The following is a 14991-nucleotide window of genomic DNA, read 5'->3' as shown; positions in this document are numbered from 1 at the left end:
CAGCTCGCTGACCTTGCGTTGAAGTCGCCCGCTATAAGAATCTGGGTGCGGCCTCTAGCGTCCGCTGCCAGTCTATCTAATGCCCGACTAATTGCGATTAAGGTCAGGCTGGGGGCTAGGTATAAGCTGTACACCCACCATCTGCCTACCCTAGCCCTAACAAATCCGATGTCCGAAAGAACATCTGTTAATTGTTGGGCTTCTCTGCTGCACCTCCAGATCGCTGCTTTCTTGGAGCGGTCGGGCTCCACTCTGCGTTCGCGCACCGTCTGCACTAGCAGGTCTTGGCCTGCAGTGCAGTGATTCAGGTTTAGCTGAATCAAAAGCATCATTGCAGTGCCTTTGGTGCTCCTTTTCCCGCCAATGGGCACTTCCGGGTGCCCATTTGGTGGTTGGTCGCTTGGGTTCCTCTGCTTGCGCACAAGAAGCACTTAGCTTCGTTAGGACACTCGGAGGCCTTGTGTCCCGCGGTCACGCATTTGAAGCAGCACTGGCTTCTGTCGACGGTGCTTTTACAATGGACCGCTATGTGGCCTTCCTCCAGACATCTGAAGCATCTTTGGCGTGGCTCCAGCTCCTTGATCTGGCATGTGAAATGTTATATGTGTAAATGATCTGATCTGGAGTGCGTGACGGACTGGACACGCCCGTCGACGTCGGTCAGGCCAAGGAGCAGGCCGCCCAGCTCTACTCGGCCGGCGAGGCCAAGCTGGGAACGGACGAGGAGGTCTTCAACCGGATCATGTCGCACGCCAGCTTCCCGCAGCTGCGACTCGTCTTCGAGGAGTACAAGGAGCTCTCCGGGCAGACCATCGAGCAGGCCATCAAGCACGAGATGTCCGACGAGCTGCACGAGGCCATGATGGCCATAGGTCAGTATATACATATTTAACTGTTCCGTTATAAGTAATTGTTGTAACAGACACTTGGTTAAATGACACACTTCTTAACCTTTTAGTTGAGTGCGTCCAGTCACCGGCGGCCTTCTTCGCCAACCGCCTGTACAAGGCCATGAATGGCGCCGGCACCGATGACGCCACGCTCATCCGCATCATCGTCAGCCGCTCGGAGATCGACCTGGAGACCATTAAGCAGGAGTTCGAGCGGATCTACAACCGTACGCTGCACAGCGCCGTGGTGGTAAGTGGATCTCGAAGAATCGCGAGTGCTTCGCACATGGTTAACGCACCCCTTTCCCCTTCTCTTCACGTACTTGTCGCTATTTGTTGCGGTGTTTGTGTTGTCCTAGGACGTAAGTATTGGCCACGCCATTGGTGAAACGGATGCATTCCTGGTCTTGGTTACTCCACGCTATCAAGTGCTCCTTTTACGCTACATATGCTGCCAAAATCCCCATCAAATTATTTCTAAGAACGCCGAAGCAAACTGGTTCTTGGGCATTTTTCGATATCTCATTATTGGCTTGCCAAAAAAGTATTTTCGGGCAAAGTAGTAATTGTAGTGTAGAGGGCATAGCCAAAAAAGCAAGAACTTGGATCTCGCTTCAATACGTTCCTTTCTTTACTTTCCAGGCGGAGACCTCTGGTGACTACAAGCGGGCCCTGACAGCCCTACTTGGATCCGCCTAGGCCCGAGGATGTGGCAGCTGGTCCGCCCAATATTTTATTCGTGTTAATAGCTTTGATCGTAGTGTGCCTCTGGGGGAAATTCTCTTGGATTCCCCATCTATGAGTTTAACGTCAAAACAATATCAGTAGTCAAAATTGGAATCCTGGTTAGAGAGCATTGTAATCCAAACACAATTTTTACAATTTTAGCTTTAGCCGTTTTTTAAATTGAATAAGCTTAGTATTACACAGATTGGACAATGGGCTTAGTACTGATTAAGTTTTTACGATCAACGTATTCTACTTTGAGGTACTATAACTATTGCCATTTAACCAATTCCTAACTAATACCGATTTCTTATGTGCACCCCCCACCAGCGGCGGAAAGAAACAGCCTCTCAACCTAAGCGTCTACAATGTGCAGGCTACGAACATTCCACCAAAAGAGACACTGGTCTACACAAAGCAGACCCAGACGACCAGTACCGGAGGCGGAAACGGCGATGGTGCGTATTGCCCCCGGGGCGGGGATCTGGTTGGGCTCTACCGTAACCACTATCCATAGTTTGACTCCATCTTTCGCTACTGTTACCGTTCTTATTCTTGGTCTCGTTGTTAAATGTGTTTGGCTTCCCTGCGCTCCTGTTTCCCCGACTCCGTCCCCGTCCGCCGGAGGAGCAGTGTATCTATCTGTCCCTCTCACTCTCTCTGTCCATGTCTGTGCTCCAAACTCTCCCTTTCTGTCTGGTGCTAGCTTACACCGCTGCATGCTGACCCTGTTTCCGCGCTTTGTTCCCCATCAAGTGCCCCCAACTCCCGTCCCTCCCAGCAGAGAAAAAAACTAAGATGCAAACAGAAACCATAATCCATAGTGAAATAAAATAACAAATACAGTTCTTTCTTGCCACTCCTCGCCTCTGTCAGGATATATGGAGGACTGGTGGCGTCCACGTAAAGGTACTAATCTTAATTTTAAGCAAACTCCACACCTAATCACACATCAGCACACGAAAGTTATTGTGACAAAACGAAGCGGCATAAATTTGCTGTAAGGCTCTGCAGGCAGAAGGATGTCGGCATCGTACATGCGTAGACAATTCGGTGGACTATCTACTTAACTGCTTGAATTTAGACAGCTTCCTTTTGCTTTGCCTCGGCCCAATTTGGTTGCGATGCCCAAGAAACGTAGTTGCTGGTCGATTGATCATCTTATGACAGATTTCTCTTGATTTGGTCAATCCGCATTATTGGTTTTTGGTTCCTTCAGTGCTCTCAATTTAGCCCATCTATCCCAGCAATTGTTTTTGTTAATTTATTTTAAAAATCTGAGGAACCATCCGTCACTATTTTGTTTACTATGCAATATTAGGCACACTATCTAAGCACTTCAATCCGAACTTTATAAAAATAAGTATCCTTTTGTCGTTCCTGTCCACCCCTATCAAGTCTAAAAACTTTCTTTAATTTTTGTCGCGTTTTTTTAAGCACCAAGGAATCACCAAGCATTACACCAATTGGTCATGGTCTTGGTCTTGGTCTCCACTCATTTCCGCATATCAACCGCTGTCCAGCATCAATCTGTCCATCCACATGCAAATCCACATCCATCTGCTTGTGTACATCCTACATTTGCATGACTGCTGATGCTACTGCATTGCCCGCCCCTCATTGTGTGTAGTGTTGCTAATCCCAGTCATTCATCCTGAAACCCGAGATAACAATGTCCTAACCACTAACAAAACTTATCGAAAACAACGAATACGCAGCAGCGACAGGAAGCTAGACTTGCTCCATTTCACGCACTCTCACGCAAACTCGACAGCGAGCGACCTTTGCCTGTCTCGCTCTCTCAGCTATTGATTCCGATAACCGATACCCTCTTCAATTACAGCACTATTATAGAATCGATCAATAAGCCGTTAACCTTAACTTGTTTAATTTATATGTAATATATTCGTTATATGTCTATCCCTTTCCCCCGATGTGATGCACGCACGCACACAGCCACACTCGAAAGAAGACGAGGACAGGAGAGAGGAACCAATGTGCTGCAATGCTCCTTCTCTCCCTCTCTCTCGCTTTCCCCCTTACACTAAGAGCTTCATCGAATCCCCAAAATCCGAAACCCACAATCCCGCCTCAATGAGCCCCACAAACAAAGTCAAATGTCTCAGAAAATTACGGTTCCTAGCCAAGCGAAACGAAGACGAAGAAGAACGCGTAATGATAACTCAATCTAAACTCAAATAAGTTCAAAACCAAATCGAATCAGATCGAATCAATCAGAGCCGAAAGTAGAATTGTTCCTGTTCTGTCGATTGTCATGTTCCTCTAGCTGTGTTAGTTTTATACCTTAAACAGTGCTTGCATTTGATGCCCAAGGAGACGACGAAGAGAGCTCACTGCAGAACCTGGGCAACGGATTCACCTCCAAGCTGCCACCGGGCTATCTCACCCACGGCCTGCCCACCGTTAAGGACGTCGCCCCGGCCATCACACCACTCGAGATCAAGAAGGAGACTGAAGTGAAGAAGGAGGGTGAGTCACCACGTCGAATAGACATCTATTTACATTCTCTCGAATTCCCACCCTTAATGAAAAAGTCTTTCTTTCATTATACTAACTGTTATTTTTATTTATCAACCAGATATTTTTTTATTAATTAGTAGACCTTATAAAATCATTCGTTTGTTCTCTTGTTTGGTTAATGCTAGCAAAATATTTATTAATATTTAAGGTTTTGTTATGTTTTGCTTCCAAATGATGATGATATGCATTTGCATTGATGCATTTTATAATAATAAAAGCTCAAATGTTGTTTAGATCAGTGCTAAAGAATTCGCGTGCATTTCCATTGCACGCATGGAAATGTTAAGCAAGAAGCTATTCACAAATATTCCTCCTCTCCATCTTTCCTCCAGTCAACGAGCTGTCCGAGGAGCAGAAGCAGATGATCATACTGTCGGAGAACTTCCAGCGGTTCGTGGTGCGTGCCGGCCGCGTCATCGAACGGGCCCTCTCGGAGAATGTGGACATATACACGGACTACATCGGCGGCGGCGACAGCGAGGAGGCGAACGACGAGCGATCGCATGCGCGGCTCTCGCTGAACCGCGTCTTCTACGACGAGCGCTGGTCGAAGAACCGCTGCATCACCAGCATGGACTGGTCCACCCACTTCCCCGAGCTGGTGGTGGGCTCGTACCACAACAACGAGGAGAGTCCGAACGAGCCGGACGGCGTGGTGATGGTTTGGAACACCAAGTTCAAGAAGAGCACGCCCGAGGACGTCTTCCACTGCCAGAGCGCGGTGATGTCCACCTGCTTTGCCAAGTTCAATCCCAACCTGATCCTCGGCGGCACCTATTCGGGCCAGATTGTGCTGTGGGACAATCGCGTGCAGAAGCGCACGCCCATACAGCGCACGCCCCTCAGTGCCGCGGCGCACACGCATCCCGTCTACTGCCTCCAAATGGTGGGCACCCAGAATGCGCACAACGTCATCTCCATATCCTCGGACGGCAAGCTGTGCTCCTGGTCGCTGGACATGCTGTCGCAACCACAGGACACGCTGGAGCTGCAGCAGCGCCAGTCGAAGGCCATTGCCATTACATCGATGGCCTTCCCGGCCAACGAGATCAATAGCCTGGTGATGGGCAGTGAGGACGGCTACGTCTACTCCGCCTCGCGCCACGGCCTGCGCTCCGGGGTCAACGAGGTTTACGAACGCCATCTTGGCCCTATCACTGGCATATCCACGCACTACAACCAGCTGTCGCCGGACTTTGGCCACCTCTTCCTAACCTCGTCCATTGACTGGACCATCAAGCTCTGGTCGCTAAAGGTACCCATTTCAAGTTGCCAGTTCTCTGTCGTCTCCGGAATTAATTCAAATATGCCCACTCTTTCAGGACACAAAGCCGCTGTACTCCTTTGAGGACAACTCCGACTACGTGATGGACGTCGCCTGGTCGCCCGTGCATCCCGCACTCTTCGCCGCCGTCGACGGCAGCGGTCGCCTGGACCTGTGGAACCTCAACCAAGACACGGAGGTGCCGATCGCCTCGATTGTCGTGGCGGGAGCACCAGCCCTTAACCGCGTCTCTTGGACCCCATCCGGTCTGCACGTGTGCATCGGCGACGAGGCCGGCAAGCTGTACGTGTACGACGTGGCCGAGAACCTGGCGCAGCCATCGCGCGACGAGATCAAGATGAACCAGAGCGATGAGGTCTAGGACGATATAGTTAACTGGTAGTTGAGAGTCGGTACCACTTTTGCTAATCTTACAGGAGCGACCTTGAATGAAATTTAATTTGTATTTTTGTATCTTTTGTGATCCCGCTACTGTGTATAGCCCAGAACTCAAAACTTAACCGCAGTCCAAGTGCTCAGAATCACTCCAAAGCCCCCAAGAAATCAGGGGAAACTGCAAAATTCTCTAGATGACCACAGTAACTGTAACTGTAACTGTATTATTTTGTTACTCAATATTGGTTTCATTCCATAGCTATTTTCCCAGTTCTGTTCCCACCAAAAATCGCAACCAAATTGGCTATTCCGACTCCCCGGAAATTTGATTGGTGGTGGTAACTGAACTGCAAATAGGATTCATACTTGATTTTAAATTAGTGCAACTAACAAGATTGCAGAAAGATCGTTTATTGTTTATTCGACTGTCGGGCAGGCTGAAAGCAACACATAAATAAATTAAATGCTACATATTATATTCAACAACGTATTAAGCGTGGAAGTGGGGGCTTGGGAATGAAGGTACGAGGACTGAAGATGGAGCTACGTCCCCTCAACTGAAAGAGCCCAAATGTAAATGTATTATAGCGAAGCCTATTTAACGAGATTAAATAAACATAATATCTATATATACACCTATAAGAAAGAGATGTCTATTATTTGGCTCGGATATAACCCTCAGAAATGAATTTATTCGATATTTTGTTTTTTTTTTTAATTCGTTTATTTAAGATTAACAGATTAACAATGTAACAGTAAGGATGGCAAATCCAGGACCCCCCGCGGTATGGCTGCATTGCTTCGCGAGGACGATCAGGATTTGCTTACTCGTAGACCCTCCTGGCTCTCTCGGCTCTTCTGAGCTCGGTGGTTATCGCTGCGGCGAAGCTGTTGACCGCTTGCCATTTCGCATCACCCTGCAGCATGAATGGGACTAGGTTATCCGCAGTCAGTCTGCTGCCAAGTACGGTTTCCAGAGAGCTCCGTTCCCTTGCATATTTAACCCACGAGAAGAGAACGTGCTCTGCTGTTTCGCTCCATCTACTTCTGCACCATGGGCAATCATTCGCCTCCTCATGTCCAAAGCGCTTCACATATCTGCGAAAGCAACCGTGTCCACTGACCAGCTGCGTTAGATGGAACGTTATTTCGCCATGATTCCGTTCTATCCACGGCTTGAGATTGGGGATCAGCTGATGCGTCCAGCGACCCTTAAGCTCGTTGTTCCACCTGAGCTGCCATGTCTCCACGGTGTGCTGCCTTGCTTCTGCTCGTATTGCCCTCTTGACGCAGGGGCAGAGGCTTCTACCGTGTGTTTGGTTGAAGACCACATTATTCCTGCGATCACCAATGCCGCCGCGTTGGACACTGTTCTGAAGGCGCAGCAGATGCGTAGTGCTGACAGTCTATGGGTAGCATTTAGGCCCTGGGCGTAGCTTTCTTGTGTCGGAGGACACCGAGGTGCCGCCTACTTCGACAGTGACCGTCTCCACTGCCTTCCTGGAGCTAATCAGGACAGTGGGTAGGAACTGCTCTCGGAAAACCTGCGTGTCCAGAGTGTCCGTCTTGTATTTTAACCTGGCTTGGGCTGCTATCTGGGCTTCGGACGAGGGAGGGCATCCCCAGGGTCGCAAAAAGATGGGCAAGTGGTCGCTGCCAGTGTAACTCTCGCTGAGTTTTCACCCTCGTTAGCGTGAACAACGAGCCGCCTAGGGAAGGGGAGGTCCCACCACAGAGCCCAGTCCGGCGCGCCCTGAACATGTGCCGGTTTCCATGGTTTAGAAGAGCCCCGGTCCAACGTCGCTAATGCCTCCAGCGCCATCCTGCCTCTCGCGTTGGTGGTTCAACTGCCCCAGCTCGCTGACCTTGCGTTGAAGTCGCCCGCTATAAGAATCTGGGTGCGGCCTCTAGCGTCCGCTGCCAGTCTATCTAATGCCCGACTAATTGCGATTAAGGTCAGGCTGGGGGCTAGGTATAAGCTGTACACCCACCATCTGCCTACCCTAGCCCTAACAAATCCGATGTCCGAAAGAACATCTGTTAATTGTTGGGCTTCTCTGCTGCACCTCCAGATCGCTGCTTTCTTGGAGCGGTCGGGCTCCACTCTGCGTTCGCGCACCGTCTGCACTAGCAGGTCTTGGCCTGCAGTGCAGTGATTCAGGTTTAGCTGAATCAAAAGCATCATTGCAGTGCCTTTGGTGCTCCTTTTCCCGCCAATGGGCACTTCCGGGTGCCCATTTGGTGGTTGGTCGCTTGGGTTCCTCTGCTTGCGCACAAGAAGCACTTAGCTTCGTTAGGACACTCGGAGGCCTTGTGTCCCGCGGTCACGCATTTGAAGCAGCACTGGCTTCTGTCGACGGTGCTTTTACAATGGACCGCTATGTGGCCTTCCTCCAGACATCTGAAGCATCTTTGGCGTGGCTCCAGCTCCTTGATCTGGCATGTGAAATGTTATATGTGTAAATGATCTGATCTGGAGTGCGTGACGGACTGGACACGCCCGTCGACGTCGGTCAGGCCAAGGAGCAGGCCGCCCAGCTCTACTCGGCCGGCGAGGCCAAGCTGGGAACGGACGAGGAGGTCTTCAACCGGATCATGTCGCACGCCAGCTTCCCGCAGCTGCGACTCGTCTTCGAGGAGTACAAGGAGCTCTCCGGGCAGACCATCGAGCAGGCCATCAAGCACGAGATGTCCGACGAGCTGCACGAGGCCATGATGGCCATAGGTCAGTATATACATATTTAACTGTTCCGTTATAAGTAATTGTTGTAACAGACACTTGGTTAAATGACACACTTCTTAACCTTTTAGTTGAGTGCGTCCAGTCACCGGCGGCCTTCTTCGCCAACCGCCTGTACAAGGCCATGAATGGCGCCGGCACCGATGACGCCACGCTCATCCGCATCATCGTCAGCCGCTCGGAGATCGACCTGGAGACCATTAAGCAGGAGTTCGAGCGGATCTACAACCGTACGCTGCACAGCGCCGTGGTGGTAAGTGGATCTCGAAGAATCGCAAGTGCTTCGCACATGGTTAACGCACCCCTTTCCCCTTCTCTTCACGTACTTGTCGGTATTTGTTGCGGTGTTTGTGTTGTCCTAGGACGTAAGTATTGGCCACGCCATTGGTGAAACGGATGCATTCCTGGTCTTGGTTACTCCACGCTATCAAGTGCTCCTTTTACGCTACATATGCTGCCAAAATCCCCATCAAATTATTTCTAAGAACGCCGAAGCAAACTGGTTCTTGGGCATTTTTCGATATCTCATTATTGGCTTGCCAAAAAAGTATTTTCGGGCAAAGTAGTAATTGTAGTGTAGAGGGCATAGCCAAAAAAGCAAGAACTTGGATCTCGCTTCAATACGTTCCTTTCTTTACTTTCCAGGCGGAGACCTCTGGTGACTACAAGCGGGCCCTGACAGCCCTACTTGGATCCGCCTAGGCCCGAGGATGTGGCAGCTGGTCCGCCCAATATTTTATTCGTGTTAATAGCTTTGATCGTAGTGTGCCTCTGGGGGAAATTCTCTTGGATTCCCCATCTATGAGTTTAACGTCAAAACAATATCAGTAGTCAAAATTGGAATCCTGGTTAGAGAGCATTGTAATCCAAACACAATTTTTACAATTTTAGCTTTAGCCGTTTTTTAAATTGAATAAGCTTAGTATTACACAGATTGGACAATGGGCTTAGTACTGATTAAGTTTTTACGATCAACGTATTCTACTTTGAGGTACTATAACTATTGCCATTTAACCAATTCCTAACTAATACCGATTTCTTATGTGCACCCCCCACCAGCGGCGGAAAGAAACAGCCTCTCAACCTAAGCGTCTACAATGTGCAGGCTACGAACATTCCACCAAAAGAGACACTGGTCTACACAAAGCAGACCCAGACGACCAGTACCGGAGGCGGAAACGGCGATGGTGCGTATTGCCCCCGGGGCGGGGATCTGGTTGGGCTCTACCGTAACCACTATCCATAGTTTGACTCCATCTTTCGCTACTGTTACCGTTCTTATTCTTGGTCTCGTTGTTAAATGTGTTTGGCTTCCCTGCGCTCCTGTTTCCCCGACTCCGTCCCCGTCCGCCGGAGGAGCAGTGTATCTATCTGTCCCTCTCACTCTCTCTGTCCATGTCTGTGCTCCAAACTCTCCCTTTCTGTCTGGTGCTAGCTTACACCGCTGCATGCTGACCCTGTTTCCGCGCTTTGTTCCCCATCAAGTGCCCCCAACTCCCGTCCCTCCCAGCAGAGAAAAAAAACTAAGATGCAAACAGAAACCATAATCCATAGTGAAATAAAATAACAAATACAGTTCTTTCTTGCCACTCCTCGCCTCTGTCAGGATATATGGAGGACTGGTGGCGTCCACGTAAAGGTCCTAATCTTAATTTTAAGCAAACTCCACACCTAATCACACATCAGCACACAAAACTTGTTGTGACAAAACGAAGCGGCATACACATGTGAATACACGAAGAGCTCCATGTGAAGCGCCCACACGACTTAGTCTAAATTTGCTGTAAGGCTCTGCAGGCAGAAGGATGTCAGCATCGTACATGCGTAGACAATTCGGTGGACTATCTACTTAACTGCTTGAATTTAGACAGCTTCCTTTTGCTTTGCCTCGGCCCAATTTGGTTGCGATGCCCAAGAAACGTAGTTGCTGGTCGATTGATCATCTTATGACAGATTTCTCTTGATTTGGTCAATCCGCATTATTGGTTTTTGGTTCCTTCAGTGCTCTCAATTTAGCCCATCTATCCCAGCAATTGTTTTTGTTAATTTATTTTAAAAATCTGAGGAACCATCCGTCACTATTTTGTTTACTATGCAATATTAGGCACACTATCTAAGCACTTCAATCCGAACTTTATAAAAATAAGTATCCTTTTGTCGTTCCTGTCCACCCCTATGAAGTCTAAAAACTTTCTTTAATTTTTGTCGCGTTTTTTTAAGCACCAAGGAATCACCAAGCATTACACCAATTGGTCATGGTCTTGGTCTTGGTCTCCACTCATTTCCGCATATCAACCGCTGTCCAGCATCAATCTGTCCATCCACATGCAAATCCACATCCATCTGCTTGTGTACATCCTACATTTGCATGACTGCTGATGCTACTGCATTGCCCGCCCCTCATTGTGTGTAGTGTTGCTAATCCCAGTCATTCATCCTGAAACCCGAGATAACAATGTCCTAACCACTAACAAAACTTATCGAAAACAACGAATACGCAGCAGCGACAGGAAGCTAGACTTGCTCCATTTCACGCACTCTCACGCAAACTCGACAGCGAGCGACCTTTGCCTGTCTCGCTCTCTCAGCTATTGATTCCGATAACCGATACCCTCTTCAATTACAGCACTATTATAGAATCGATCAATAAGCCGTTAACCTTAACTTGTTTAATTTATATGTAATATATTCGTTATATGTCTATCCCTTTCCCCCGATGTGATGCACGCACGCACACAGCCACACTCGAAAGAAGACGAGGACAGGCGAGAGGAACAAATGTACTGCAATGCTCCTTCTCTCCCTCTCTCTCGCTTTCCCCCTTACACTAAGAGCTTCATCGAATCCCCAAAATCCGAAACCCACAATCCCGCCTCAATGAGCCCCACAAACAAAGTCAAATGTCTCAGAAAATTACGGTTCCTAGCCAAGCGAAACGAAGACGAAGAAGAACGCGTAATGATAACTCAATCTAAACTCAAATAAGTTCAAAACCAAATCGAATCAGATCGAATCAATCAGAGCCGAAAGTAGAATTGTTCCTGTTCTGTCGATTGTCATGTTCCTCTAGCTGTGTTAGTTTTATACCTTAAACAGTGCTTGCATTTGATGCCCAAGGAGACGACGAAGAGAGCTCACTGCAGAACCTGGGCAACGGATTCACCTCCAAGCTGCCACCGGGCTATCTCACCCACGGCCTGCCCACCGTTAAGGACGTCGCCCCGGCCATCACACCACTCGAGATCAAGAAGGAGACTGAAGTGAAGAAGGAGGGTGAGTCACCACGTCGAATAGACATCTATTTACATTCTCTCGAATTCCCACCCTTAATGAAAAAGTCTTTCTTTCATTATACTAACTGTTATTTTTATTTATCAACCAGATATTTTTTTATTAATTAGTAGACCTTATAAAATCATTCGTTTGTTCTCTTGTTTGGTTAATGCTAGCAAAATATTTATTAATATTTAAGGTTTTGTTATGTTTTGCTTCCAAATGATGATGATATGCATTTGCATTGATGCATTTTATAATAATAAAAGCTCAAATGTTGTTTAGATCAGTGCTAAAGAATTCGCGTGCATTTCCATTGCACGCATGGAAATGTTGAGTAAGAAGCTATTCACAAATATTCCTCCTCTCCATCTTTCCTCCAGTCAACGAGCTGTCCGAGGAGCAGAAGCAGATGATCATACTGTCGGAGAACTTCCAGCGGTTCGTGGTGCGTGCCGGCCGCGTCATCGAACGGGCCCTCTCGGAGAATGTGGACATATACACGGACTACATCGGCGGCGGCGACAGCGAGGAGGCGAACGACGAGCGATCGCATGCGCGGCTCTCGCTGAACCGCGTCTTCTACGACGAGCGCTGGTCGAAGAACCGCTGCATCACCAGCATGGACTGGTCCACCCACTTCCCCGAGCTGGTGGTGGGCTCGTACCACAACAACGAGGAGAGTCCGAACGAGCCGGACGGCGTGGTGATGGTTTGGAACACCAAGTTCAAGAAGAGCACGCCCGAGGACGTCTTCCACTGCCAGAGCGCGGTGATGTCCACCTGCTTTGCCAAGTTCAATCCCAACCTGATCCTCGGCGGCACCTATTCGGGCCAGATTGTGCTGTGGGACAATCGCGTGCAGAAGCGCACGCCCATACAGCGCACGCCCCTCAGTGCCGCGGCGCACACGCATCCCGTCTACTGCCTCCAAATGGTGGGCACCCAGAATGCGCACAACGTCATCTCCATATCCTCGGACGGCAAGCTGTGCTCCTGGTCGCTGGACATGCTGTCGCAACCACAGGACACGCTGGAGCTGCAGCAGCGCCAGTCTAAGGCCATTGCCATTACATCGATGGCCTTCCCGGCCAACGAGATCAATAGCCTGGTGATGGGCAGTGAGGACGGCTACGTCTACTCCGCCTCGCGCCACGGCCTGCGCTCCGGGGTCAACGAGGTTTACGAACGCCATCTTGGCCCTATCACTGGCATATCCACGCACTACAACCAGCTGTCGCCGGACTTTGGCCACCTCTTCCTAACCTCGTCCATTGACTGGACCATCAAGCTCTGGTCGCTAAAGGTACCCATTTCAAGTTGCCAGTTCTCTGTCGTCTCCGGAATTAATTCAAATATGCCCACTCTTTCAGGACACAAAGCCGCTGTACTCCTTTGAGGACAACTCCGACTACGTGATGGACGTCGCCTGGTCGCCCGTGCATCCCGCACTCTTCGCCGCCGTCGACGGCAGCGGTCGCCTGGACCTGTGGAACCTCAACCAAGACACGGAGGTGCCGATCGCCTCGATTGTCGTGGCGGGAGCACCAGCCCTTAACCGCGTCTCTTGGACCCCATCCGGTCTGCACGTGTGCATCGGCGACGAGGCCGGCAAGCTGTACGTGTACGACGTGGCCGAGAACCTGGCGCAGCCATCGCGCGACGAGATCAAGATGAACCAGAGCGATGAGGTCTAGGACGATATAGTTAACTGGTAGTTGAGAGTCGGTACCACTTTTGCTAATCTTACAGGAGCGACCTTGAATGAAATTTAATTTGTATTTTTGTATCTTTTGTGATCCCGCTACTGTGTATAGCCCAGAACTCAAAACTCAACCGCAGTCCAAGTGCTCAGAATCACTCCAAAGCCCCCAAGAAATCAGGGGAAACTGCAAAATTCTCTAGATGACCACAGTAACTGTAACTGTAACTGTATTATTTTGTTACTCAATATTGGTTTCATTCCATAGCTATTTTCCCAGTTCTGTTCCCACCAAAAATCGCAACCAAATTGGCTATTCCGACTCCCCGGAAATTTGATTGGTGGTGGTAACTGAACTGCAAATAGGATTCATACTTGATTTTAAATTAGTGCAACTAACAAGATTGCAGAAAGATCGTTTATTGTTTATTCGACTGTCGGGCAGGCTGAAAGCAACACATAAATAAATTAAATGCTACATATTATATACAACAACGTATTAAGCGTGGAAGTGGGGGCTTGGGAATGAAGGTACGAGGACTGAAGATGGAGCTACGTCCCCTCAACTGAAAGAGCCCAAATGTAAATGTATTATAGCGAAGCCTATTTAACGAGATTAAATAAACATAATATCTATATATACACCTATAAGAAAGAGATGTCTATTATTTGGCTCGGATATAACCCTCAGAAATGAATTTATTCGATATTTTGTTTTTTTTTTTAATTCGTTTATTTAAGATTAACAGATTAACAATGTAACAGTAAGGATGGCAAATCCAGGACCCCCCGCGGTATGGCTGCATTGCTTCGCGAGGACGATCAGGATTTGCTTACTCGTAGACCCTCCTGGCTCTCTCGGCTCTTCTGAGCTCGGTGGTTATCGCTGCGGCGAAGCTGTTGACCGCTTGCCATTTCGCATCACCCTGCAGCATGAATGGGACTAGGTTATCCGCAGTCAGTCTGCTGCCAAGTACGGTTTCCAGAGAGCTCCGTTCCCTTGCATATTTAACCCACGAGAAGAGAACGTGCTCTGCTGTTTCGCTCCATCTACTTCTGCACCATGGGCAATCATTCGCCTCCTCATGTCCAAAGCGCTTCACATATCTGCGAAAGCAACCGTGTCCACTGACCAGCTGCGTTAGATGGAACGTTATTTCGCCATGATTCCGTTCTATCCACGGCTTGAGATTGGGGATCAGCTGATGCGTCCAGCGACCCTTAAGCTCGTTGTTCCACCTGAGCTGCCATGTCTCCACGGTGTGCTGCCTTGCTTCTGCTCGTATTGCCCTCTTGACGCAGGGGCAGAGGCTTCTACCGTGTGTTTGGTTGAAGACCACATTATTCCTGCGATCACCAATGCCGCCGCGTTGGACACTGTTCTGAAGGCGCAGCAGATGCGTAGTGCTGACAGTCTATGGGTAGCATTTAGGCCCTGGGCGTAGCTTTCTTGTGTCGG

At 49.0% G+C, this 14991-nt stretch overlaps 2 protein-coding genes and 2 pseudogenes across 2 annotated transcripts, besides 1 other annotated feature; all 4 read left to right on the top strand.

Moving 5' to 3' along the window:
- The first annotated feature begins 610 nt into the window (after positions 1-610).
- On the top strand, positions 611-1589 carry CR46273 (annotated as a pseudogene).
- Positions 1590-1731: 142 nt separating this feature from the next.
- Positions 1732-6292, top strand: SdicB (Sperm-specific dynein intermediate chain B). The gene is made up of 5 exons (NM_001316648.1): positions 1732-1878; positions 1947-2074; positions 3930-4106; positions 4490-5412; positions 5480-6292. The coding sequence occupies exons 1-5, from the start codon at positions 1829-1831 to the stop codon at positions 5801-5803; spliced, it is 1602 nt and encodes a 533-aa protein (NP_001303577.1). The 5' UTR covers positions 1732-1828; the 3' UTR covers positions 5804-6292.
- A 1988-nt stretch (positions 6293-8280) lies between these two features.
- Positions 8281-9259, top strand: CR46272 (annotated as a pseudogene).
- A 142-nt stretch (positions 9260-9401) lies between these two features.
- On the top strand, positions 9402-14016 carry SdicA (Sperm-specific dynein intermediate chain A). Its single transcript, NM_001316647.1, has 5 exons — positions 9402-9548; positions 9617-9744; positions 11654-11830; positions 12214-13136; positions 13204-14016. The coding sequence occupies exons 1-5, from the start codon at positions 9499-9501 to the stop codon at positions 13525-13527; spliced, it is 1602 nt and encodes a 533-aa protein (NP_001303576.1). The 5' UTR covers positions 9402-9498; the 3' UTR covers positions 13528-14016.
- A 267-nt stretch (positions 14017-14283) lies between these two features.
- Positions 14284-14991: part of a mobile genetic element that runs on past the window's edge.

This window comes from Drosophila melanogaster, chromosome X (assembly GCF_000001215.4).
Source record: "Drosophila melanogaster chromosome X".
Classification (NCBI taxonomy): domain Eukaryota; kingdom Metazoa; phylum Arthropoda; class Insecta; order Diptera; family Drosophilidae; genus Drosophila; species Drosophila melanogaster.
This window is presented reverse-complemented; position numbering and strand designations above follow the sequence as displayed.